Source organism: Emys orbicularis, chromosome 1, assembly GCF_028017835.1.
Source record: "Emys orbicularis isolate rEmyOrb1 chromosome 1, rEmyOrb1.hap1, whole genome shotgun sequence".
Lineage (NCBI taxonomy): Eukaryota > Metazoa > Chordata > Testudines > Emydidae > Emys > Emys orbicularis.
The window spans coordinates 130,346,697-130,374,234 of NC_088683.1; the positions used below are offsets into that span (position 1 = coordinate 130,346,697).

At 41.5% G+C, this 27,538-nt stretch overlaps 1 protein-coding gene across 1 annotated transcript in view; it reads right to left on the minus strand.

Moving 5' to 3' along the window:
* Positions 1-20,081, minus strand: part of SCUBE1 (signal peptide, CUB domain and EGF like domain containing 1) — a 314,156-nt gene extending 294,075 nt beyond the window's left edge. Inside the window, exons 1-2 of the mRNA XM_065410229.1 lie at positions 19,994-20,081; positions 16,992-17,114 (exon numbers count right to left, since the gene is read on the minus strand). Coding sequence (XP_065266301.1) covers positions 16,992-17,114; positions 19,994-20,081 — 211 coding nt within the window. The remainder of the gene's footprint in view (positions 1-16,991; positions 17,115-19,993) is intronic.
* Positions 20,082-27,538: the final 7,457 nt, after the last annotated feature.

Below are 27,538 nucleotides of genomic sequence, written 5' to 3' on the forward strand. Positions count from 1 at the left end.
ATGAAGATCATCCGGTCCGCCCGATTTAGTCCTGTTAAGCTGTTTGAGTTTGGCTTCTACCTCGGGTACTGTAATGTCAAACCCCCCTCCTTTATTCCCCTCTGTCCCGCTGTCTCTATTCTTAAACCCTTCATTAGCCTCATTAAAGACCGATGCAAAATATTCGTTTAAACATTGTGCCATGCCTAGATTATCCTTAATCTCCACTCCATCTACAGTCTTCAGCGGTCCCACTTCTTCTTTCTTTGTTTTCTTCCTATTTATATGGCTATAAAACCTCTTACTATTGGTTTTAATTCCCCTCGCAAGGTCCAACTCTACACGGCTTTTGGCCTTTCTCACTCCATCTCTACATGCTCTGACCTCAATAAGGTAGGTTTCTTTGCTGATCCCTCCCCTCTTCCACTCTTTGTACGCTTTCTGCTTTTTCTTAATCGCCCCTCTGAGACGCTCATTCATCCAGCTCGGTCTAAATCTCCTGCCTACGATCCGTTTTTCCTTTCTCGGGATACAGGCCTCCGACAGCTCCTGCAACTTCAACTTGAAATAATCCCAGGCGCCTTCCGCCTTTAGATCCATAAATATGTTAGTCCAATCTACTTCCCTAACTAGTCGCCTTAATTTATTAAAGTTAGCCCTTTTGAAATCGTAAACCTTAGTCACCGATTTAATTTTGTTAATCCTTCCATTTAGTTTAAACCGAATTAGCTCATGATCACTCGAGCCAAGGTTGTCCCCTACAACCATTTCCTCAATGAGGTCCTCACTACTCACCAAAACCAAATCTAAAATGGCATCCCCCCTCGTCGGTTCAGCAACTACTTGATGAAGGAATTCATCAGCTAGCACGTCTAGGAAAATCTGAGCCCTATTATTGTTACTAGCATTTGTTCCCCAATCTATATCCGGGAAGTTAAAGTCTCCCATGATTACACAGTTCCTATTAGTATTTACTTCCCTAAAAACATTAAAGAGTTCCCTGTCCATATCCAGGCTAGATCCCGGCGGTCTATAGCACACCCCAAGCACTATCCCAGGGGCGGCTCTAGTAGTTTTTTTACCCAATGTGAGTATTGCCCAGACAGACTCCGTCTTATCCATTCCATCACTTATTATTTCTTTACAGTTTACCTCATTATTGACATACAATGCTACTCCCCCACCTTTACCTTTGTTCCGGTCGTTCCTAAACAGCACATACCCTTCCATACCTGTACTCCAGTCATGACTACCGTTCCACCACGTTTCGGTTATTCCTACGATATCCGGTCTCATTTCTCGGACCAGGAGCTCCAATTCCTCCATTTTGTTACCTAGGCTTCTCGCATTGGTGTATAAACATCTTAATTTATGCCGTTTAGCCTCCCTCCTATTTGTTATCCGATTTGGTACGGACACTGTACAGCCAGTATGACCTATTAGTCTAGTATCCATCCCCCCCGTCTTCCTTATGTCCAATCTCTTCCCCCCGGCTATGACACAAGCTTAAACGCATAAAGAAGGAATGCAAATAGATCTAGAGTACAATTATTATTGTCTGAATTATTCCATTGATGTCAATGAGACTATTCACAGGTTCATAATTGAATCTAAGCTCCAACTAACAGATAATCAAATTAGAACAGAAGTACTCCATTGCTATATCCTTCTGACAAGAACAAGTGGGAGACCATGTATATCATGTAATAGTTCTGTATAACAGGTTTTTCAGTAACACTACTTACAATGAATAATAAATTACTAGGCTCTCACCATTTCAAATTGTATTGGCTGAGGCAGTGAATGAAAATAAATTAAGCCCAATTTTCATGTCCGCACCAAACACAAAGTTTGTTTGGCTAATAAATTGAATGCAGGAATCAAAGCAATCCTTTGTGTATTTAATATCATCTCTGGTATTGCCATCAGAGGTTGTACAATAATGCAATATCAATATATATGAGAACTTGGTCATGAATCTGATGTTATTCACAATAGCAGATCGCATTGACTTCAATGGAACTACTCCATTGTTTAGCGCTAAACATGTTTAAGTGTCTGCATGATCAGGGCCTTACCTTATCTTCCCCCCACCAAAGGGAGAAAAGCTTTAATCTTTTGCAACTTCCTCTGAAGGAGGAGACACTACAGTGTCAAGATGATATCCTCAATTCAGTAAAGCACTTAAAAGGACCTAAGCTTACAAGTTAAGCACATATTTAAGTGTTTTGCTGAATCAGAGCATCTGAACAAAATAGCAACACAAAATACCATGGAGACATATTCCTCCTGCTAGGAATACTGGAAGTCCTAAGTGTGTAGGAAACCCTCACAACCTATATACAGGAAGGGCTGGTAGCACCACCTATTTTTAAGGTTGCCTGACATTTACCATTATAAGATCTTGTTTTCCATTGCTTATAACTTTGCCAAACATTAACCATTTGGGTTGAACTTTTGCCACATGCTAACTATTTCTGGAAAATTTCAGACAAATCAGTTCAGCCATTTCCGAGAATTAGACTAGGAGAAATGATTTTGTCTGCCTATTAAAAATTTCTGGCAACCATTTCTTTAAATAGTGCTAGTGTCCCCAGGCTTTGAAGCAGAGGTTTGAAATTTGGCCAGGGACTGGCCTGTGTGTCTTTGTGCCTTTTGCCAGCCCCATGAAAATCTGTCCCAATTTAGCCAAATAATAAACCTTTGGATAATCTCAGCTTGTGCAAGCTAAATAGAGACTTCTTAGATTTTAGCAGATAAAATTCTCCATACATTCCATTCTCATTGAACATGCTTTCACCTTTCACAGCTCCTGGTGCTGACCAGACTGTGCATGCCTCATTCCCTCACAGCTTGTACACACTAGTGCTTACCTTGCCATAACTTAGGTTGCTCAGGGGTGTGGAAAAGCCACCCCCTGAGCGATATGTAAATTATACTGACCTAAGCACTGGTATGGACAGCGCTATGTCAGCAGGAGAAGCTCTCCCACTGCCATAGCTACCGCTGCTTGGGGAGGTGGAGTAATTATGCCAATGGGAGAACTCTCTCCCATCGGCATAGAGTGTCTGCACTAGCAGCGCTACAGTGGCACAGCTTCATCGGTACAGCTGTGCCACTGTAGCCATTCTAGTACAGACTAGCCTTCAGGATAACTAAGAACACTCCATCTAGCTGAGGGCTACAGGGCAAAGCAAGATTTTCCCTGTAGTTGCTTCTCCAGGCTGGGGTGGGGCTGGCAGCAGAACTGAGAGCAGGGAAACTGGCTCTCCCGTGCTCTCAGTGACCCTCTTGCTGATGCTCAGGCAGCACTGCAGAAGCTGCCTGACTTAAATGCAGAGGGGATGAGAGCCAGCCTGGAGGGAAAGAAAGGAGTACATTGGGAGGAGTAGGGTCAGATTGGGACTAGCGTGAGGGGGGACACTGGGACTTGGATCAGGAGTGATGGAAAGGAGGTTGGGATTGGGATGAGGACCCAGGGTTGGGGAAGAGACAGGACTGGGACAGAGTCACAGTGGAGGGGACAGGGCAGAAGCGGTCAAGCTTGAGAAAAATATGCACAAGGGTCTGACACCATTAGAGCACTCTCCCCCACAGAGCCTGGAATGGACCTGAAGATTCCTGAGTCTCATCATTACTCTTCTGTGAGCAAATATCTGTGAAAGCCCCTGGCAAAATACATCTCTCATCCATCTCTAATGCTGGTCCTCAGATGATGACAATCTGCTATTTCTTTCAGTTACTCTGTTAGCTCAAGGGATAGTGGATCAAAAGGTTCCAAGTTCCCTGTTGGTGATCCATGTGGGTGTCAATATGATGCCACATGATGGAATTTCTGTTTTTTCCAGTTTCTTTTTTAGGAAGCTAGGAAATTACACACACAAGCTAGAAGCACATTATAAAGGATGCAAAGCAAAGCACTCAAGAGGAACGGTCACCTGTGGAAGTTCGCTAAGGTTATCTGATTTTTTTTAGACCCTTTACATGTGAAAACTAATTTCCACCTTTGATTTAACCATTTCCAGTCCTTTTATATTGATAAAGTCTTCAAATTTAACATCTAGGGCTGAAAGCGTACAGTGTAGATATTTCCACTCACAGCTTATTCACAAATATAGCCACTGAAGCCAGTCTTCAGGTTCACCAAAGAACATAAGAACGGCCGTACTGGGTCAGACCAAAGGTCCATTCAGCCCAGTATCCTGTCTACCGACAGTGGCCAATGCCAGGTGTCCTACAGGGAGTGAACCTAACAGGTAATGCTCAAGTGATCTCCCTCCTGCCATCCATCTCCACCCTCTGACAAACAGAATCTAGGGACACCATTCCTTGCCCATCCTGGCTAATAGCCATTAATGGACTTAAGCTCCATGAATTTATCTAGTTCTCTTTTAAACCCTGTTATAGTCCTAGTCTTCACAACCTCCTCAAGTAAGGAGTTCCACAGGTTGACTGTGTGAAGAAGAGCTTCCTTTTATTTGTTTTAAACCTGCTGCCCATTAATTTCATTTGGTGTCCCCTAGTTCTTATATTATGGGAATAATTAAATAACTTTTCCTTATTCACTTTCTCCACACCACTCATGATTTTATATACCTCTATCATATCCCCTGTAGCCCTAAGGATTAATCTGCTGGTCTGTATAAATATATCTTTCTTATAAATGTGAGTATTTGATGTATTAGGCTTATAGATTTTATATTAAAAGTAAGTTTGGCTGTAATGCAAGAGACCTAACTACAGGCTAAAACCCTGTATTTTCAGCTAATGCGAAGTTAACACATTTTGAGACCCTTACCCAGAAAAGTAAAATTAGACAAAACACCCACGCAGATGTCTAGAGACCTTTACCTGAACCAATAGCAATAAAGGGTGGAAAAAGGGGATTTTTGCCCACAAATCTAACAGATACACCACAAATGCGTACATACCTGTCATCCATACGCATATACATACTAGCCTATGGGGTAAGTGTACCCTAACATTTCTGTGGGGGAAGAATGAAATTTGGGCATAAGAGGAAGGATTTCCGACTAATGCCCTATAAAAAGGCAAGACAGCTCACCATTAGACAGGCAATCTACCCACCTATCTGCTCCTGTCTACTCTTCATTGCCTCAACTACGTATCGATGCTACTCATTTCCGACGGCTATTAACTATTAATAGGCCATATTTTATTTCTTTCAAATTGTAAGTTTAAGGTAACTAGACTGAGATTGCATTTATTTCAGTTAAGGCTTAATAGGTTAAGCCAGAGAATAAACAGCTCTGCATTAGCTTCCTCTGCCAGAGGTGTGAAAACGGAAATTGCCATAGGCGTGGTACCACATCTCCCAACACCAGGTTATCAAAACAGGGTGTGAGTATTAATCAACTTTGCAGCTTATAATCTTATATATCTCTTAAAGAACTGTGATAAGTGTAACTCTGCAATTCTAACTTTTACCATTTGCTTACTATCTTCATTGATTTTAATAAAAGGTCTTTATGACTATATCTGTTTCAGTGTAAACTTCCTGTCATACCCCCGAAGTTCCTTTTATAAACTCTGTGAAGCCTGATTCAGGACGAACTTTATCTTCTGATCAAACAAATTGGTGAGCCGAAACCCATACTAATTAATATCCATAATAATTATTATTAAAATTATTAATTAAAAATCAATTAGATCAAATTAAATTAAGTGGGTAAATTAAATTAACCCTACTAACATACCCCAAATCAGGCTACACCCGCCTTAGTCTCCTCTTTTCCAAGCTGAAAAGTCCTAGCCTCTTTAATCTCTCCCAATCTGGGGAGAGTCTCAAAGATCTGCATCTGGGAATGATATGCATCTCTGACTGCTGTCTGTAATGCTAGGACCTTCACAAGCTCCCTCCTAACCTCAAGATGACAGCCTACGCTGATCTGCAAATGTGGACTATGACCATGAGAAGAGAGCCACCCAACTGCAGGCAGCCATCAAAAGCTTGCACAAGAAAGGATCAAATCCTGGAAGCATGCACGTGCACACACCCAATAGCATCAACCCCCTAACAGCAGGTGGGAAAAGAGAAGGCCATCTGGGGAGCAGGGAAAGAAGGGACCTGGCCTCCCACCCACTCTGAATAGTGGCAGTAGCAGCCTCCCATGCATGGAGAAAACATGTGGCCAGATAAAAGAGAATCTGCTTCCCAACCAGCAAAATCTCCTTTTTTTCGGGTAGGAAAGAGAAAAGGAGATGCCTTAAGAAGCAAGAAAGGGAATCCCAGAGAGGACAGAAGGCAGTACTATGGGTATCACCAGTTGAGAGAAAGAGAAGATCTCAAATGGAAGAGAAGATACAAGAAGGACTTAGGGGAGATCCAGAGAAGGGAGAACAGAATACAAGGGAGACAGATGAAAATGTAAAGAGGGAGAACAGAAAGGGAAATAAGATTATGTAACATGAGAGAGAGCAAGGTGTGGGCAAGGGGACAGTTAGGCAGACGAATACTAGAGAAAATATGAAAGGGAAGGAATGCAGGGAAAGGATACGTTGCTTCGTGGGAGAGGAGGGGAGAGAAAACTAAACAGAAAGGAGAAATACAGAAAAACGTTGCTAAGATAGACACCATGTATCAGATATATAAGAAGTGCAAAGACAACAAAAAAGACAAGACACACAACAGTTAGGTTAATGAATTTTACTTATTCTCTCTGCAGACATCTCACACTGTATCTTTGTACATTTGGGGAAAGGGATAGCATTCTTTTGAATACTTATTTTACATCATCCTAGCTGGCCACCTGGGATCCCATAGCTCAATAACTGGAGGCAGTGACCAGCTATCTGTATTTATATGTGAATAAGTTTCTAGAGTATACATATAACTATCTGGCAGATCGGGAGTTTAACAGCTATTTAGAAAAGCGTCCTTGGAAAAATATTTTTCCATATTGACAAATAGGTGTAGGGCTTTGACAAATGAGGCCACATTCCCAATCCTGGTATTTGTTTAGAGTATAGTAGAGTATGACAATATTCATATTAAAGAAGAATAGTTTTGAAAAAATGTTAGGAGAAAATACTTTGTTCAAAGTAAAAAGGGGAGAGTTCCAAATTAGGCCACTGGGGGAGCTGTTCAAGGTAGCTCCCATCTGGCAGACCACGGTGGTGCTCTGACATGTAGGAAGAATGGGTTGCGGGCTGGAAAGAGGACCTGAAAATAAATAAAAGGGAGGCACACCCCTTTTATTGTATAAACTGTGGAACAGTCAAAATAGCTCAGACCAAAAGAGTAAATTGAAGGTTCAAATGAACCCTGCACAGGAAGGAGAGCCCTGCTCAAAGAATTAAAGGAACAGCAGGAGAAAAGTTACCATAAGTAGCTGTTTCAGTTGCACTGCAATGAAGTTCCATTAAGATTCTCAAAAGAGCGTTTCTGTGCTTGTATGTTCCTTCCAACCTCCAGTAATCTCATGAAATTCATCTCATGGAAAAGCTGGGAGGTAGACACTTGTAGAAGTCTGTGCAAGATAGAGAAAAAATTGCAGAGGAACAGGAAACCTTACTGTTAGATACTGAGACACCTTTTCTTTAGGTTAAAACAAGAGATATACATGAAGTTCTCAAATCAACAGGGACTAGCAGGAGGAAGAAACCAGAGTTATTGTGCTCAGATCAGATGGGCAGCTGATCACTCAGGGCTACATTCTCACACACTTCCTAATATTGAGTAGTACTTCATTCTGGAAGTAGCTCTCACTGAAATCAATGGAGCTGCTCACAGAATAAGGCACTACTCAATGTGAGTAATGATGGAAGAATTTAATACTTAGAGGAAAAAGCACCAGGAAGTTGGGAGATGATGGAATATCCCTTGGTCTATGCTTAACTGGCCAGCTGCAAATCTATTTGACCAAAATAGACAACAGTTATCTCTGATATAGGGGATCCAGTCTGGCAAGAGAGCCACAATTCTAGAGTGATGCCAAAATCAGACACACGCTATTAATGACTTAAGTGGTATACAGGAATGTATCAGAAGACCTGTAACTGTATAACTACAAGTACAGCAACTTCAGTACCCTAGTGTTCCCTAAGGAGCTCAGGATTATTGTACAGCCAGATCAGAAAGGACCAGACCAGTTATTATAGCTTCAAGCACCAAACCGAGACCAGGTTACAAAAGGGTATAGAGACTAAGAAAGCTATAATAAAGGCTATAAATTTAGGACTGAAACTGCGTACTTACAGGGAAAATACATGCTCAGTCTTATCTGCAGCAGATTTTCAAGACACAATACGTAGAAAAAGGATGGAGACAATTTTTAATAACATTTGACCAGAGCTGTTCAGCAACCCAGAGAAACCCTTTTGGATTGTTTAATTTGCTGGAAGGAGCTGCAGCAGCATATTATGTCTGCATCTGACCAAGCCAAGTATTACCTAAAGCAAATGTTTACAGGCAATAATGACAAGGCTATGCAGTGATAATATTGAGGCTGAAATGAGGCAATATCCAGAGGATGAACCTTGCTTGAGGATATGAGCCTTATCTATTGTAATGAGATGGATCAACAACCAAAGGGGATTCACTGGGGCAGAGCCTTTTCAGCAGATTGAAGCAGCCAGCCAGAGCAATCCCAAGGCAGCCAGAAAACACAAAGCATAAACAGGCAAGAAGAAATGCCTAATGTTTCAGAAACTAGAGAACAACAGCAGTGTTACCACATCAGGTGGTGTCATTGGGAAAGAGGGTCCAATACCAAGGATCTGCTGAGAGTGGATTGATGGAACAACCTTGGGGTCCTGGGAAAAGACGGCATCATCATTCTATTCAAGGGGGTCCCAAATGCCATTGTGATGACCCTTCCTTCTGTGGCAGTGAAACACACTACACAGAATGAGGTATCAAAACAGGAGTTGGGAAATGAGAACTCTGAGTGGATCTCTGTATTGCCATTGGCTTGACCAATGCAAGCAGCGGCTGTCTAGTACTGTATGGATAACATAGAGACCTATTTTTAGATGGCATCCTGATGTACAGCAAGGGTTTTAAGCAGTACATGGAAAATATTTTTAAAAAGTGCTTGAGAGATTGCAAACCTATGGGGTAAAATTAAAAATGGTCAGCATGACCACCTCAAAAAAGAGAAATCTGGTAGCTGGGAAGGTTAATTTCAAGAGAAAGGTATGGAGCGGACAGTTGACATACGGCCACCACCATTCAAAGTCTGAACACAAGAGATCAGAAATATTACCTATCTCATAGAACTGGAAGTGACCTCGAAAGGTCATCAAGTCCAGCCCCCTGCCTTCACTAGCAGAACCAAGTACTGATTTTGCCCCAAATCCCTAAGTAGCCCCCTCAAGGATTAAACTCACAACCCTGGGTTTAGTAGGCCAATGCTCAAACCACTGAGCTATATTCCATGAGATAGACAAAGCTAACAGATTTCCTGAGGGTTCATCAGATACTTCTTCAATTGCTAAATCCTTACTGGGACCCTTTTAAAAAGGACCTAATTAACAGGGGAACAAGAAACTTTCCACTTGCTTCCTGCCCAGAAAGCCACCAGGAGGTGTTGGAAATGCGGATTAACAGTTTATCTACCCCATTTGTGACCCAGTCAGAATTCAGCCAACCATTCATTTTAATCATTGTGTTGGCTAAAGGGCTAGGGACATTATTGTATCAGCAGTGTGAGGATAAATTGCACATAATAGCCTTTGGATCACAAACATTTATCCAGGTAGGAATTGTACTGCCACGTGGATTCCAGGAAATCAGAATTCTCTGCTTTAAAGCAAATTCTTAATGAACAGTTAGGTTCTATCTGTACTGTGCTCCACACTTTTCTGCCTATATTGAAAGGCAATGACTATGACATAGCTAAATGCCTCACGCTACTGATGGGTATCAGAATTAAAGATTTCAATTTCATCATAAGCCTGGGAAAACTCAACATCAATGCAGGTTCTTTCTCTGTATATGGATAACCTATACTTGGGGTCAGTACAATGGCCATGGGTGACCAGTAGACAATCCCAGTTTGAGGAGAAAGTATACCAGATCCTTATTCCAGACATGTCCAGACAGCAATGGGAGATGATCCTCTCCCCCTGACACCCTTCCTTCAGCCAAGAGGTGCTCAAAGTAACACAGGGTAAGAAACCCTACAGAACCCTAAAGCCTCACTGAGATGAGTGAGTGGCAAGGCAGAAAGTAAGCACTTAGTAGGACACAAATGGCAGCAGACTCCAGCTGTGAGGCTCTTGATACAAGAATGAGTCTGACTTAAGATTGAGGAAGAATTCAAACCCCCTCCTCCCCCCAAAAAACAAACAAAACATCCATGTTGTGCTACCAGAACTCTATAAACTTTTGCATGAGAATAAGGCCCATCTTGGGAGTGAATGTGTGCGCTCTTTGAGGCAGGAACTGTCTCATGCACCTGTTTGTACAATGGGGCCCCAATGTTGGTTGGGGCCTTAAGGTTTCTACTGTGACATGATAAATAAAATTTCATTCAGCACAAAAGCTATTCTATTAGCCACAAATGAAGAACTAGAGTATATTAGCAATGTGTCAGTTATTTAATGGGGACAATTTCAGAAAAAGCCCCCCCTTGCAGAATATTACCACCACTATCCTCTGCTAGGTCATCTGCACTGACATTTATGCATTAGAAAGGAGGGGACTACAAGTACATTGTAGTGTATAATAAATCACACTCAGGTCTGTCCAACAACCAATCAAGTACAACAGCTGCTGACTGACTATTCAGAGACTTTATCCTTCAATTTGGGTTTCCTGAGAAGACCCGTGAGTGAGAACTTGAGAATCAACTATTCAAGAGATTTTGCAATGATAATGGGACACAAAGCTCGTGTTGCGCTCCCTACCACGAGCAAGAAAAATATCAGCAGCATTATGAACATTACCAAAAGGAACAAAATTCACATTTGAAGGATTATGTTAATTGAAAAGTACATGTACCAACCATAGAACTACCATCGACACTTTTTTAAATTCTGTGTGAAGTAAAAAAATTTAAAAGTCAGGCCAACTAGGTAGACCAATGATAAGAACAGCTGATGAGAGACTATGAAGTCGCTGTGGAAAGCAAGAGGGAAAGCTTATTGCATGTCAGAAAGCTCAGAGCAGAGCTTTTCAAGCCATGAGAAAAATCTTAGTGACCTTCTGTGATAAATGAAGGGGGGGAAGGGTAGCTCCCTTTTATGGACACCCAGCCAGCCAGTTAGCTATTAAATCCCTCTTCGTAGCTGTTCTCTACTTGCTTTACCTGTAAAGGGTGAAAAGTCTCACTGCTATGCATAGGTAAAAGAAAGTGAGTGGGCACCTAACCAAAAGAGCCAATGGGAAGGCTAGCGCTTTTTAAATTTGAGAAAAAACTTCCCCTTTGTCTGTCTGTCTGTTGTTCTCCAGAGAGAGGCGGACAGGGCAGAGCTATGCTGTAAGAAGCTTGGACCAGGTATGAAAAAAAATCATCAGTATCATACCTAGAACTACTCACTTAAAACCCCAGATATGTAAGTAGATCAGGAAATGTCTAGGAAGATGCGATTAGGTTTATCCCTTTTATTTCTGTATGGCTTGTGGATTCCTCTGTGCTAACCCCAAGTGCTTTTGTTTTGCTTGTAACCTTTAAGCTGGACCTCAAGAAAGCTATTCTAGGTGCTTAATTCATGTAGTTTTTTTTAAATCTAGCAATAGCCTGAGTTTCCAGATGTATTTTCTTTCTTTTAATTAATAAAATTTACCTTTTTTTAAGAACAGAATTGGATTTGTGTGTCCTAAGAGGTTTGTGCACATGTTGTTTAATTAGCTGGTGGCAACAGTTGATTTCCTTTGTTTTTCTTTCTCAGCTCTTCCCCGGAGGGGGAGGATGAAAGGGCTTGAGGGTACCCCACAGGAAGTAATTCCGAAGTGCGCCTTCCTGGGCTCTCAAAGGTGTTCTGCACTTGGGTGGCGGCAGCATCTACTAATCCAAGGTCAGAGAAAAGCTGCAACCTTGGCAGTTTAATACAAGCTTGGAGTGGCCAGTATTAATTTTTAGAATCCTTGCGGGCCCCCATCTTCTGCACTCGGAGTGCCAGAGTGGAGAATTAGCCTTGACAGCTTCCTCTCAGGAAGACTCACATCCTCCCAATATGACCTAATTTACATTGTAGAAGACAGGATTCTGTATAGAAGATGAAGCCCAAAAGAAGAACAGGTGCAACTGAAGCACTTCCTTGTGATGGCCTTCCAGCTGTGAAGGTAACTGGAATACCAACCTGAAGGGAAGGCTTGAGCACAAAAGATAAGCTATAGGATCAAGCAATTCAACGGGCTATCAGATAAAGTCACTTGTAGCCAGATACAGGCACAGCCTTTAGGAGATTATCTTGAAATACTGATTATAATTGCCAGAAAGTTGAACTCCCAGACACTGATATCATAAAGACAAATACCTTCCCATGACCATTTGGGACAAATATGCTATCAAGTATGGGGCCTTCAAGTGGAGACACTAGCTCTAGAGGACCCTTGCAATCAATGACATCTTCCATGGCATACGGTATTTTTTCTGCCAGTGGGAAATATCAATCGTGTCCAAAATGGATACTAGCAATTCTAGCGATGGGATTGGAGCTTTATAGTTGCTCCATACAGTTAAACAAACACACACACACACACACAGAGTATATATGTTTAATGCCATTTTAAAATGTTGAAAGTGACATTTCTATAAAGAAAGGGAGTGGCTTCATACAATAGACGAATAAGGCCACAGTTCTGGTACTTGTGGTTATTAACATATAATTTAATATTTGGATCCTAGAAGCATATTTTAAACACCTTAAACTGGGTAGTTTGTTCAAAGGGGATGCAAAGTTGCAGGCTGAACCACGGCATAGGAACTGCTCTTTGTGGCTCCTGTCTTCGTATCTGGTAGAGCAGCAGGAGCATGGGTGCGAGCAGAAAATGCGAAACTAGGGAGAACAAAAGAGGGTGAGGGACACAGAGGGATTGGAGGACCTTTCCCCTTTATTGGGAAAACTTGGACAGTCAGAGAAGCCCAGTCCAACTGAGGTTCATGGAAAATAAAAGTTTAGAGGAGCTCTGTACAGACAAGAGATCCCTACCCAGAGAAATTAAGGATCAGCAGGAAAAGTTACTGTTTCAGTCTAATTGCTAAAAGATGACTTCAGGTTCTCAAGAGAGTGTTTCTATACCTGTAAACTTCTTCCAACCCTTTTGTTTATAGAGTAGCAACATATGCATAGATTCCAGCACAAGAAAATGGGATCCACTTTTCCTACAGCAGAAGAGGCAAGTATTAACATTAAGATCCCACCTTTCTATTTTAAAATAATTGACTGGATCTTAAAAAGTACACAAATAAGTCCAGATTTGTGAGTTTGTATTTTTTGTGTAGACAACGTGGGTATCTGACCAATTTTATAAATTCATAAATCAAGTATGTTTTCAATCCCTGCCCTGTCCCCAAAAATGTCATTTCCATTGACTCAAAAAAATATTTAAGGCAGGCCCTAGGAAAAAATGTTAACATGTACAGTGTAACCCATTTACAGTATATTTAACAATTTTAGTGACCTCTGTTTATGGTTTATAAATCTTGATTTGTTTCAGTTCATTACAGCATGTGAGCTGCAGTTCCGGTTATGGGGAACCCCAGCTTATTTTGTAAAATCTGGTTCAATGGAGAAAGCAACTTCACTATCAGAGGGTTACCCTGTGTTGCATTTTTTTAAGAAGTTAAGCAACATATATGATGGTTCTCACTGGCATTTGTAACGGACACTTAGTGAGGCAACATTATCTTTCAAAATGACCTCTTGTTTTCATAGGTAATAAATTTCAGTAGATCGAAAACCATTTGGAAGAACTCTGGTATAAAGAGTCAGAATAATTAATTGTTCCAGTTCTGGCTTTGACACTGTAGATATTATTATTTGGCATATTTCACTGGGGAAATTATCTTTGTTATCACAGGCATAACCACATGCATCTTACAAAATAGCTTTCAAGAGTTTGGCTACTGGCAGTATTTGTCTTGTAGTAATGTATTACATAACAATCAATGCTGTTGCTCTATTTTTCTCTGTGGTTTTTGTAAGTTTGACCTCAAGATGCAAAATTAATTTACTTTTGCTGAGTAGCAGACTGGGAGGTAGATCTTAGCTCTGCCACTGAGTTGCTGTGTGACCTTACCTTAACCTCCCTCTACCCAAGTATACTTCTCTATAAAAAAAGCATAATGATGTTCACCCACCTTATCAGGGTCCTGTGGAACTTTATTAATGAATGATTGTAAAGTGATTTGAGCTCATCAAATTGAGAGGAGTTATATGAGTATTATAAAATAAACCTCCAGGCATTTTAAGAATTGGTAAGTTTGAGGAAGGGAAACATTTGAAATATGTCAAATTGTCCCCCTATCCCAAACAAAATTTTCTATCAGACAAGAACTTAAGATGGATATAAAACTGCTGCAATGTTCTTACCGTAACAATCCACATAATATTAGTAGACGCTAAGGTTATATATCATACACAGTACATAATCCCTGGTATTACATTTTAGAGAGTTTACATTAATTTACCTGAATTAACCAACAACTTAACATCCATGCAGAACATGTCCAAATTTGCCTTGCCTACTTTACTTATCAACTTTGACAGATGCTAAATACCGTCAAATACTAGAGTTTAAAATTAGCCATACAAATTCCATTTTGTACACAATTTTGCAGGGAAGTCTGTACTTTACTACTCACAGAGCTGTCTTTTTTAAATGAGCCAAGGTAAGTCGGGCAAAGAAAAATATATGTATTAAATAAATATGGATATCAGCCAGGTCAACCATTAAACACAGATCAACATCTAAAATATGAGTCGTTAATGCTTAAGGAAATGTTTGATGTGGAAAGCCAGTACAGCAACAAGGATCAATGCTAAGGACATCACATCTTTTGTAGCAATAGCTTTAATTAGGTTTTCTCTAAGTGTAGAACTCATTGTCTGGAAGATAAGAATGGGGGAGGAAAATGGAGCTGGATAAATATTCTCTCAATCTATTTGCAAGAAAAAAAAAAAACTCTGGCTTCCAACAAACAGCAGTTCAGAGACACTACAGCACCAAGAGGTGGACAGTAGGAATTTATTTCTGTCAATTTAAGCCCAAGACAGAAAAATATGACAACCACAAAAATGCTTTATGAGGGCACTTGAACAAACATTTTGGAAGTCTAGTGAGAATAATATGTGGTTTCAAATTTTCGTGGACTTCAGCAAAGTCATTTTTAGGTCTTTAATCTTTTTAATGGACTGGCAGTATACTGCACTAAACATTTTGAAAAAGTTGCAGACTGCACTAGAAAAACATATGGATTTGGAAGGGAACTGATATCACTGCTAAGCATCTACAAGTGAAAAAAAACAAAAGAAACCCCTGCATCCTGGGGTGCCAACAAAGAATGATCTTTCTGGTGAAGTGCAAAAGACAAGATGGAATTTATAACATTTGAAATATTAATTTATATAATGCCTATCAAAATACCCTAGACACTTAGAATGGACTTAAAGATGAAAGTAAAGCCACCATTAAAGTCAGCATAAATACAATAAACCCAATGGCATGCCAAAGGCCCCTTGAAATAAAAAATGGGCTTTAAAAAAGGCTAATTCTATAGCTTTGCACAGATCAAGTAGGGAAGGTGTTCCACAGACCCAGAGATACACATAGTCACTTTATATACACACATCACTTTAAGAGTCCCCCAAAGGTTTTGGTTTTGGTTTTTTGCTCAGTTACAGTCCTTGTCCTACGGAAATCCATCGCAGATCTTCCACTGACTTCAGTGGGGGCTGGATCAGGCTCCTGGTGAAGTTCCAGAAACTCAGGAAGGTTTATAGTCTCTTGATAACATCAGTAAATCAGATGTTGGACAACTGGGATTCCTACCCAAACTTTTTAATCATTGTAATTCAAAGGGGGGGGGGGGAGAGAATTTGTCACTTACACAAGAACAAGGGGAAATGAAAATGAAAGGTAGCAAATTCAAAGCCAACAAGAGAAAATATTTTTGTCACATGATACACAATGTGCCTGTGGAACTCATTATCCCAAGATATCATTGAGCCCAAAAAGCTTATGAGCATTAAATAAACAGCTTTGGATACCTACCTGGATAACAAGATCATGCAGAACTATACTAGTAAATATGTAAAAAAGAGCTTTGGAAGATGTATAAACCTGGACTCTTCAAGGTTTATGCCAATGTCTAACTATTAGGGATTAGGAGGAAACCTTTGTGGGGAGGGTGGAGAAACAGGTTAGCCCATGACTGCCTACAGTTTTTTGCATCTTCCTCTGAAACATCTGGTACTGGTCACTGCCAGCAATGGGACACTGGAGTACATGGGCCAATGGTTCAGTACAGCATCTTATGTTACTACCTGTCTTTAACTGTGGGGAATTTTAAAGAGAAATAACAACTAGTTCATAAACTGTCTCTCCCATCACTGATTTGTGTGATATGAGAATTAGAAAGGAAGGTCTAGAGATCTACTCCCCCCTCCATCCCCCCGTAACCACACACTGCAGTTCAGGGTCACTGCTTAGTACCAGCCAAAACTGTTTGGAGTGTTCCGGGCTCAGATCCCTCTCCACCAGGGTTATGATCACGTGATTTGAATAGGACCTTTTTAAACACTGAAAACTAAACACTTCCGTGCGCTTCTTGGAACATTTTTGTTTAAAACCGGACTGGTTTTGATAGAAGACGATTTCCCCTGGTTTTATTTTTAAAGCGGACTGTAGGACACTATGTTGTGGAAGCAGAACAATTAGCAGAAGCAGCAGGGGATGCTTGCCAATAAACACCAAGATTTGAGGTTAAGCAGCTGTAAATCTACATTAATCGTTTGAGGAATTCAGCTATTTACAGAAGCTTTTACAGAGCAAACAAATAAGAAAGGAGGGGGAAGAGAAAAGAAAGAGCAGCTATCCTTACCTTCACATTGTTTCCCTTCTCCTTTATAACCCGGTTTACAGATGCATTTGTAGGATTTAGGTGTATTTTGACATATTGCATCAATGTGGCAGTCGTCTGTCCCTTCGGCACATTCATCAGCATCTGTAATCACAGAATGAACACATGAGAGATCTAATAAGAGATCTCAATAGTGAGAGATCAGAAAACCCTTTACATGGACACTCCAACTGAAGAAGCTGTTTAGTTGACTTCCTTCTGAGTCTCACTATGAACAGAGGGGTTTACTTTATTTGGTTATTGTTGCTGTTGTTCTTTTTTACTTGTATAAAAATATTCCAAGCTTTAATTCTCTTAAGCTAGTTTTATTCCTCCACAAAGTTTAAAGGCTCAAAAAATCCTACACATGCATTAGGAATCAAATCATTTGCATGTGTTAGAAGTTTTGTATCTACACAGTCTGTAGTGTAGATCTACACTGGAAAAATGTACACACTAATTTTAACCAACTCTATTAGTCTGTCTAAGAGACAAAATAAGAGATGGTTTAAGTGACCCGGAAAAGGAAATTTGGATATTGCCAGAAAACATATCTTTTTAATTTAGAAAGACAGATACCAGTTTAAATAAACTATCTTAGCAGGGCAATGAGAAAAATATTTGAAGAGTCAAACTACATTAATCCTTTTTTATTAAGGGGCCAAAAAAAAAAATAATAAAAAATTTAAAAAAAAACAACACCAACCACCCAACAATGAATGGGAGAGCATAGGGAACTCCAGAAATGTGTGGGGAGAAAAGTAACCTGCAGTAAATGTATATATACAGCCCAAAACTCATTTAAAAGAAACCGCATGTTCAACCTTTCTGAACGTTCTCCTTTCAGAGTCTTTAATGATGTGTAAACTTTTTAAACAAGGATACAAGATTGCTTTAAAAAAAAAAAGTAACCCCCCAATGATGAACACTGGTTGTCTCCTTAGATTTTTTTAAAGGGGGGGAGGAGGGAGAGAATGGGTTGAGAAGAAGGGAATGTTAATGAAGTGAACATATAAAGATAAGCTGACCCTTTCCACTGACGTTCTGCGGATGTACGTGGGAAAATTAAAAATCCAGTGCAACCTACATACACTTCCTCCTTTCTCCATCTACTGTAGTTGAATGCATGAAGTGACTGAGAAGAGGCAATGAAGTTGCCAAGGGGGAGGGAAATGACTGACCCTTTGGAAGAATGTCAATTTCTGTGGGAGACTGGCCCTCCAAAGCCTCAGCGCTAAAGGAAGAAAGTGGCCATGGGCTATTGATTGCTGTCTTAATGTCAATAAGGAAAATCCCCCTTAGTGGGAATACACTTCAAATGGATTTCCTCACAATTTAATGCAGTAGGCACATCTGGGGCTCCCTAGCTAGACACACACACACACAGACGTAGAGGGAGCTCTCTGATCAGGAGTAATATTTTATTATCTGGGTAACAGTTAAAGCACGATAAAGTGAAGCTAGGATTTATGCTTATAAAGTAACGCGGGGGGGGGGGGGAGGGAGAAGAGGGAAGAAGGAATCCAGTGACATCCATGTGCAGTTTGTTTCATGCCAATTAGATTAACAGATCCTCAGAAAAGGTGCAGTAAAGTGAAAACAGTTGTATTGTTAGCTTGAAATCCTAACGCTAATTGTTTCAGAAATGCTCACTCAGCCATCTCCAGTGATGAAACAAGGATCCTTCAAAGTCACCGGGGACAGGAGGGTCTATTTGGAGGGAGGCGAATAATCAGATATTGCACACATCAGAGAACTTTGCAAAGAGGGGGAATAAAGGACAGAATTGCTTTCAGGGTGCACCTTCGCTTTCCTTTAAGAATCTGAACAAGCAAACAACAAGGAATCCGGCTTATTATTTTTTAAAGGAATAGGAAGAAAAAAGTTTTTCCCCCTCTCGAACGCTGAGTATTGTGTCTCCTTGAGAAACGCAGGGCTGCTGCAATCGGGTTCCTTCTTTCTTTCCCTTTCGTTTATTTTAGCTGCTGAGCCAGTTCAGATCTAGCTGTGATTTACGTGAATTCACTTGGGGAGGGGGGCTGAGGGTATTTTGCTCAGATCAGGCACAGATTCAGTCAAGCACAAAAAGAAGAGAAGATTTTTTTTTTAAAATGCCTTGGTTCATATTTTTGAATCATTAAACTGGCACCCATCTCCCGTCAAGATCAGCAAAAGTGACAGCTGGGCTCTTTATAATGCCGTCAAAAATTCAAACTGCATTGAGCCAAGGGGGACATTTCGCAGCAACCAGAAGATGCCTGGGAGTCAGGCGTGAATGCCAATGAGTCAAATGAAAAGGGCAAAACCAATTATGAGCTTTTCCCCTCCTACTAATTTCACGTTGTCTTTCTTGGGCTACAACAATTTGTACAAGGGCATCGCGCATTTTGCTTCATCAATCCCCTTATATTTTGGGAGAAGCGATTAAAAAAAATCCCACCTTAAGTTTTTTTTTTTAAATCAAACTTCAAGAGCTATATATATCTTTACCAACAAACCGGGTAAACCCTCACTGGTTTACAGCATTTCTATGGAGAGATTTTAAAACGTAGCGAAGTTTATATTTTATAGGGGGGGGCTATTTAAAAGGTATAAGATAAGTGGAGGGTAATATCAGGTCTTTAGGTTAATGGAAAGACTCGGGAAACTTTAAAATATACAATAGCTAACCTTTTCCTTGCACAGAACCTAGATTTATTTGCACCAGTTATCTATTTTCACAAGTACTTATGGGAAGTAACTTTAAAAAAAAATCCTTCCAAAAATGTCTCTTTGAATATAAGAACATCAAACACAGAGGACAACTCCTCCCCACAGCAACTTTTAAAGCCCTTCGCAATATTAGCAGCAAAATAGGTCTATTCTTAATCCTCCCTCCTTCCCCACACCTTTATAGAAGAAGAAGAAATACAGTCCCTTCATCAGCAATTGCTTTCCACAACCCGAGTCCAAAGAAAGAGGAGTAGGTGAAAGATCTCTCTTACCTGGGACCCCATTGCCTCCCGCAAACCTGCCAGTATATAAGAGAGCGAAAAACAAACAAAAGTGCCATGAAAAACAAACAGTCCCCATGATAATGATATGAGTCAATGCAGTTGGTGTGTTTCTTTGATAAGAGACGCGCTTGGGACTGGCAGAGGGGAGCCAGAGAAACTGACGCGCTGACAGCATCCCGCTGATTCGCAGAGGGACCCGGGGGGTGGGCGGGACAGACGGGGAGGAATTGCCAATCCCTCCTCGGGCTCTGGAGAGAGGGGAGGGGGAGGTGGAAAGGCAGCAGAGGGGAGGGGCCGCTGGTGGAGGGAATTGAACTCTTCACAGAGCCTTTTAGGAGAGATTTGTATTCCTTCCCTCCCCCAGCTCTTCGCTCTATTCTCCCACTTGTCCTTGCTACCTTGTACTCGTTCCCACAGGTAAGAAACACACAGGATGGGGCTGGGGGTGACTGGTTTCATTGCCACGAGTTATTTTTTCAGTACTAAACACTGGGGACACTCAGTGGAAAGGTTTATTTTTTTCTTAAATATTCAAGGGTCTAATTGACCCCTTTTCACTTAGATCTGGTGGGAGGGGGGCTTTTCTTGGTGAAATAACACACCCCCCTCACACACACACACAGTTCTTCCCCCTCCTCCCCCGGCCCTTTCGTGCTGTAGAAAGCTTCCCACATCGCATCTGCTACAAGAGTCTCAGGTACGTCGAAAGTCCTTAAGGAGCCTTAAATGTTCTTGTGGCTACTCAGCCTCTGCCCCCTCGGAGGGTTTCAGTGACTGCCTGCATTGCAAAGAAATGGCTCCTCTCAAAGTAAAGGCAGGAGGCTTTGAAGACAGGCAGTCCAACGAACCCAACAGCAGATCTCCTTGACAACCAATAAGAGGGATTCCCCCCCCCTTCCCCTCCTTTCCTGGGCTCAGACTAGAAGAAAACTTTTTTTTTTTTTTGTCCCCTTTGCCTTCCCCAGCCTCATCTAACTCTTAGTGTTGTCTTTTCCACTTGCCTCGGGTCATTACCAGCCACTAGATTTCCATAACATTTTAACAGAATTCTAGGGCTTTAGTACAGACAGACAGAATAGCGAGGAAATAGATCTCGATTTGTTTGACCATCCCAACACAACGGCGAGAGTTTTCTTACCACTGTTGTTTTACAAACTAAGTCCAAACGTCAGTCATTCATAAACTATCGATTCATGCAGCTCTATTGCACAGAGGGAAACTGTCACTTGTCTGTTAGGAGCTATATTTGTTACCTGCACTATCTCAAGTCCCCTAAAGGTTGGAGACTCGGAGTTCGCGTTTTATATTCTACTCTCTTGACGATTTCCATGCAGTAGAAAACATTGTCCTTCTGCTTCCCTCCCTCCAAAAAAATTTGATGGAGCTGGATACATTTTGTTTAGATCATATCAGTTTCATCCTCTCTTCTGAGAAATATTTTGCTTCAAACGCAAACATCGAGAGCAGCTTTCTTTCGAAAAGGGTAATCTGGCAAATGTAAACTTTGATCCATACATATTAGTTTTTTAAGAAGAATTATTAAATGCTTTAAACATACATCTTGTCCAAGCTGATTATATATCAATGGTTTTTACAGATACCTCCCCAGTGAAATACTGGCTACTGCAGACTTGTTTTTCACCATTTGAAATCAAAGTAGAATGCCCTTTAGGTAGAAATAAAATTGACTTCTCATTAGGTTCAGAATAATAAAAACCCTTTGATAATCTAATATGTCTCCTTTTTATCAAGTTCTCTCCAATTATATGCATTTGTTTTTAGCACCATATATCTGCTCATAAGAGTAACATCAATATTTTAAAGCCTCATGAAGGAAATAAAGAAAAATCTGTCCCTGTCACTTCGTGCATTATATGAAGTAATGAAATGACGAATCATTTTTCTACTCAAACTAGCTTTTTCTTATAGAAAATGATCTACTGTCAAACTGCCAATCATTAGTTCAAGAGGCCACAGCATAAAGTTGTTTGATTTCTGAATGTTTATACAGCTTGTTACCTGCTTGGTGGGTTGGTTGGTTTTATTTTTGTTATTACAATCCCTTATTTTTGTGTGAATAGGTTTTGAGATGCACTTGTGAGTTCTTTGCTGAAGTCTTCCCAGGGGTACACTGAGCGTTGCTTCTATGCAGGTCCCAAGAGAGACTACCTCGTACCTTAGAGCTCCACCTAGTGAATTTTTTGCATGCTGTAATAGGAGTATTTTAATCTCATTAATAAATAACTATCTACTAAACAGTGGTAATTCAGCTACCATCACACTCTAAGCCTGCTGGAAAATACTCTTATTTTCCAAGAGATTGCAGTAAGAATTTTGCCTGATAAATAAATAAAGGACTGAGTGGGTTATCTAGAATGTTAAACCCTTTCCTTTATGAATATTCTAGACTGCTGTTTTCTGAAATTATCATGTTGGACTTCCTTTCTCTTCCTCTTTCAATTTCATAAGATTACATTTAATTGGGACAGAAGGGCAAATAACATTTGCTTCCCAGTAAAGGAAGTGACTAGAAATGTCTGAGAATGAGACTACATCAACTTTTAAAGTCTTGAATATAGTTGTAGAAAAGTTTGTTAAATCAGCAGAATAATTGTATTTGACTACTGCGGTAATCTACTTCTAGTACACAAAAATATTTTATCTTAAATCCATGCTAATTTGTCACTGGGTTTACTTTTTCAGTCTCTCTCTCTCTCTCTGGCTCCAGTGCTTCACAAACAATATTTCATGCAATTTAAATAATCTGCACTACATTCCTAGAATTGACCATACAGCATTAATGAAACATAATCACAATGATCCCACTATATCCCTCATGGAATATATACAGGGTGGAATGCAGGCCAGAGCTGAGAATCCCTCATGGAACATGCCCTACCGCCAAGGCCTTCTCTTTTAAACCGGATTGCTGATTGCACCTGTGGCAGAATCACTTGAGGAAAGGTGTTTGTATAGTGCCTAACAAAAAGGGGCCCTGAACCTTGACTAAGGTTCCTAGGCACTATCATAATACAAATAATAATGTGATCTATCAGTTAACCAGAGATCAATCAACATTGGGTTTTCATAGCAGATGTTCTCAAACTTGTTTTGCATATTGTGACCACAGCTTAATAATGAGGATCTCATGAACTACCTGAACCCTTCCAGTCTTGATCACACAGCATACCCCTCTGCCTGTTCACAATCATATAACCTCCCTGTTGTTTATGTGGAAAATTAATACAGGTATTAGGAATAATGTACTTAAGCTTCTTCTAATGTGATATAGCATCAGGAAACTAGGAGGAGCAGCCAGCCCCTTGTGACCAGCCAGCTGTCTGCTTGCTACAGGTATCAATGGAAGCACACAAACCATAGTCTGGGCCCACTGCTTTGCACACCACCTGAAAACTTTCTGGTGACCAGTCCAATTGTTGGCCCAGTGTCAATACAGTACAAAGAATCTAAAGCCTTTCACATAAAAACGTCTAAAGTGTTGCAGGCCTTTTCCATAGGAAAAAAAATAAGGTGCTTGTTATTTGACTTGACTCTTTTTAAAAACTCCAACCCAACTTTATGAACATTCACTCTGAAACAGGCTCTTCTAGCAAGGCCAGGGGCATAAATAAAAGCACAATTTACTAATAATAGACATAGACTCATAGACTTTTCAGGTCAGAAGGGACCAGATCTCTTCCAAGATGCAACTTATAGATGTTCACCATTCCAGAAACACTTTTGGAGGGCAGACCATAGCATTTATGGTATCATCAACTCTTCCACTGTTGATGGCTGACATTTACAGAGAACATTTTAAAAAAGTCTCATGTAGCATAAGGGGAGGTAGGGTGGTCATGTGGCTAGGGCACTAAACAGGGAGTCAGGAGACCTGGTTTCTGTTCCCAGCTCTGCTCCTACCTATTGTATGAATGTGGGCAAGTAACTTCTCCTCTCTGTATTTCAGTTTCCTCTCCCGCCCTGTGTCTATCTTGTCTGTTTAGACCGTAAAGCTCTTTATGGCAGAGACTGACTTTCACTATAGGAGTGTATAGTGCCTAGCACAAAGGGGACCTAATCTCAGTTATATCCTCTAGGCACTATTGCAATATAAATAATAAATCCTCTCATCCCACTCTATGGTGTGGGGGAGCTCTAAATTAAGTCGGCGTGATCCTACTGGGCAGGATAGGGGAGGGAGGCAGATTCCCAGAGTTTGCACAGAGGATGTGTATACTGCACTTTGATGTAAAGAGGATTTTTCTGCAAAGGGATTGGCATGGTAAATCCCCAGCAGAACATTCTGCTGTCCATCCCTCTCATCACACAGGGCACACTAGCCATGGGGAATGACTGCAGTGAGGAATGTGGATTTGCACCACTGCAGCTTTGAGGAGAATGATTTCTTCCTCTCAAGCCACCAGATGTCCCCTGCACATGGCCTGCGTTCTCACAGAGACAAGGATTTGGCCCTTTTGAGAGTAACTTCCCACATGTCTCCACTATCACTGAAGATGTATGTCCAAATATGCTTTCTCCCTCACCACCACCATCTCCTGTTTAAGAACTTGATCCAAAGCCTCCTAAACTCAGTGAGTCTTGCAATTTATTTCAATAGGTTTTGGTTCAGGCCTTTCATTTGCAGGGAAGCCATTTGTTTATGAGATCATGTACTTTTAGAGGAATTCTGCGCCACTGCGCATGCGCAGAATTCTGTCCCCCGCAGATTTCTTTGCTTCCCCGCAGAAAAATGACTTTCTGATGGGGAAGCAAAGGGAAGCCACACGAGCAATCATGTGACCCTCCCCAGCAGTATGTTTTGGGTGCCCAGGGCAGCTGTCAGAGAGGTAAATCACTGTGGGGCAAGGGACAGGACTGGGGAAGACCTGGCTGGTGGCTCCTACCCTTGCACTGGGCTCAGCTGCTAGTCCCGGCTTGGCTGGGGAGGATGGGACATCCTCTTCCCCTGCACGGCATCCTTGGCCGGGTCAGACCCACCCCCAGATTTCTCCCCCAGCTGCAGGAGACTCTGCAAACTCCCCCTTCTCCCCCCCCCCACTTCCTCCACCCGTCACTCCTCAGCTGCAGGGGGAGGGATCCCTGTACAGGGAGCTGCTCCCCCATCTGCCCAACCCCTGTGCATCCAGACCTCCTCATACCCAGACCCTTCTATCGAGCCTCACCCCCCCGCACTCAGAACCCCCCAATGAGCCCACTCCCCCTGCACCACCCCAATGAGCCACCTGCACCCGGATCCCCACCCCATTAAACCCCAACCAGCTGCATCTGTATCCCCACTGTGCCCCACTCCCGCAGCATTTGGACCCCCCACACCCAGACCCTCCTGCTGAGCTCAATCTCCCACACACCCTGACCCCCCCGCTGAGCCCCAACCACCTTCACTTGGACCCCCCTGCAGAGTCCCATTACTGTTACACTCAGAACCCCCCAACAAGCCTCTGTGCATCCAGATCTCCCCCCGTACCCAGACCCCTCACTGAACCGCCTGCACCCAGACTGCCCCAGAGAGAACCCTCTCAACCCACACCTGGATTCCCTCACACTAAGCCCTTCCACACTTGGATCCTGCCTTGCTGAGCCTGCCTGTCCACACCTGGTGCACTTGGCACGGAGGGGCAGGGCCCTGGGTTGTTCTGGGGCAGGCCTGGTCCTGGCATTGTGTCAGGGTTGGGTGCAGCCTCACTGCTGAGTCCATGTCCCAGGTGGGAGCTGCACAGTGACCTCCCACCTCTGTGCAGCCAGTGGCCTGTGTACCTCACTGCCATGGTGGAGCCTCCACATTTATTTGACAAATAAAATTTCCAAATTTTGCAGAATTTTAAAATATTGTGTGCAGAATTTTTTATTTTTTGGCACAGAATTTTAAATTTTTGGGCACAGAAAGCCCTCGGGTTTGCGGTGGAAATGAAGGAGATCTCACACCTGCAATATTCTGACCTCATGCTGCAAAATCAAGCAGGAGAAAAGAGGCTGGAAAAGAGAAAACCTTTATCATAAAAATAAACAACAAGGGCTGGATGGAGTTTGACATGGCTCTGACTCTCTTGGCAAAAGCCATTAATTTTAGGGGAGTTCAGAACAATGCATGGCTTTTGTAATCCACTGCCCAAGACTCTATCGGACATTTTTACAAGTTTGGCTGCAGTGTCCAGTGTAGTGTAATGGAATATTAGAGAGTGATCTGGGTTTTTCCAGTAGTTTAATTTAACTACTTGTAAATTATTTTTATTTCCTAATAAAGGAAACTCTGCTCATAATAGTATGACTGACTTTTTGCCTCTCCTTTCCCTATAAATTGTACCTTCAGCTATGTGTTTACCCTGAGTCTTCCCATTTTATTAAAAACAACTAGCCTTGATGACAATATGGAATATTTTGCACTTCTAAGGTGCTTGGGTTGGGGACCATACTTGAGACCTTTGAAGCTAGAGCTTACAGACAGAGCAGCTTCACGAACTCCAGGCCAGGTTATTGCTTTCCAAGAAAATACATTGTTTAACACGTGCCAGCAGTTACCAGACAGTGATATCTGATAGACCTCAGATGATGAGGTTGAGATGGTGAGATTACATTATGTGACGGAAAGGAGGACACTGCTAGACACGCAGCAGGAAGATGCAGGGGAGATTGGCAGACAAGAAAATATCCTGAAGGACGGACAGTTCACAGAGGCAAATTTGAATGGGATGCTGAAATGAATCAGGAGACAGTGGAGCCGTCTGGGAATGAGGTGGCTCTGCTTTCTTGAGCTTGCAAGGTGTCCAGGGGCATTCTGCAAAGGGTCTGTTTCTGTGGAGTTGAGAGCACGAGGAGTCAGAGAATGCATTACAGTAAGTCAAGGCAATAGAAAATTAAGACATGGATGAAGATTTTATCAGAGATTGTGGCAAAGCAGTGGAGTGGTGATAGAATGTACAAACCTGGGAAAGGTGGGAGAAGAGTGTTCTAGGCCAATGAAAGTCCATGTTCAAGAGAGCATGTTTTTCAGGCAGCTCCATTTGGCCAAGAGAAATAGTTTTATTTTTCAAACATTTTAGCTGAAGGAAGTTGAGATGAAGCTAAGTTTGCTTGGTCAAAACTGACCAGGAGGAGTTATTACAGATATTAAAAGAAATAGGAGCAAATCCTGTCCTCAGTTAAAATGAGATAAATCCATCGTAACTCAATTAGAGTCAATGTAATAATATTAAACTGGTGTGGGATCACGATTTGGACCCGTATCTCTTAATACCTTCAACGAGTCCTTCCTTGACCAAGGTAACTTATATTCTGTGGCAGTGTGAGCTCTGAGTGCTGACATGGAGGAGTTGACCAGGAGGAGTTATTACAGATATTAAAAGAAATAGGAGCAAATCCTGTCCTCAGTTAAAATGAGATAAATCCATCGTAACTCAATTAGAGTCAATGTAATAATATTAAACTGGTGTGGGATCACGATTTGGACCCGTATCTCTTAATACCTTCAACGAGTCCTTCCTTGACCAAGGTAACTTATATTCTGTGGCAGTGTGA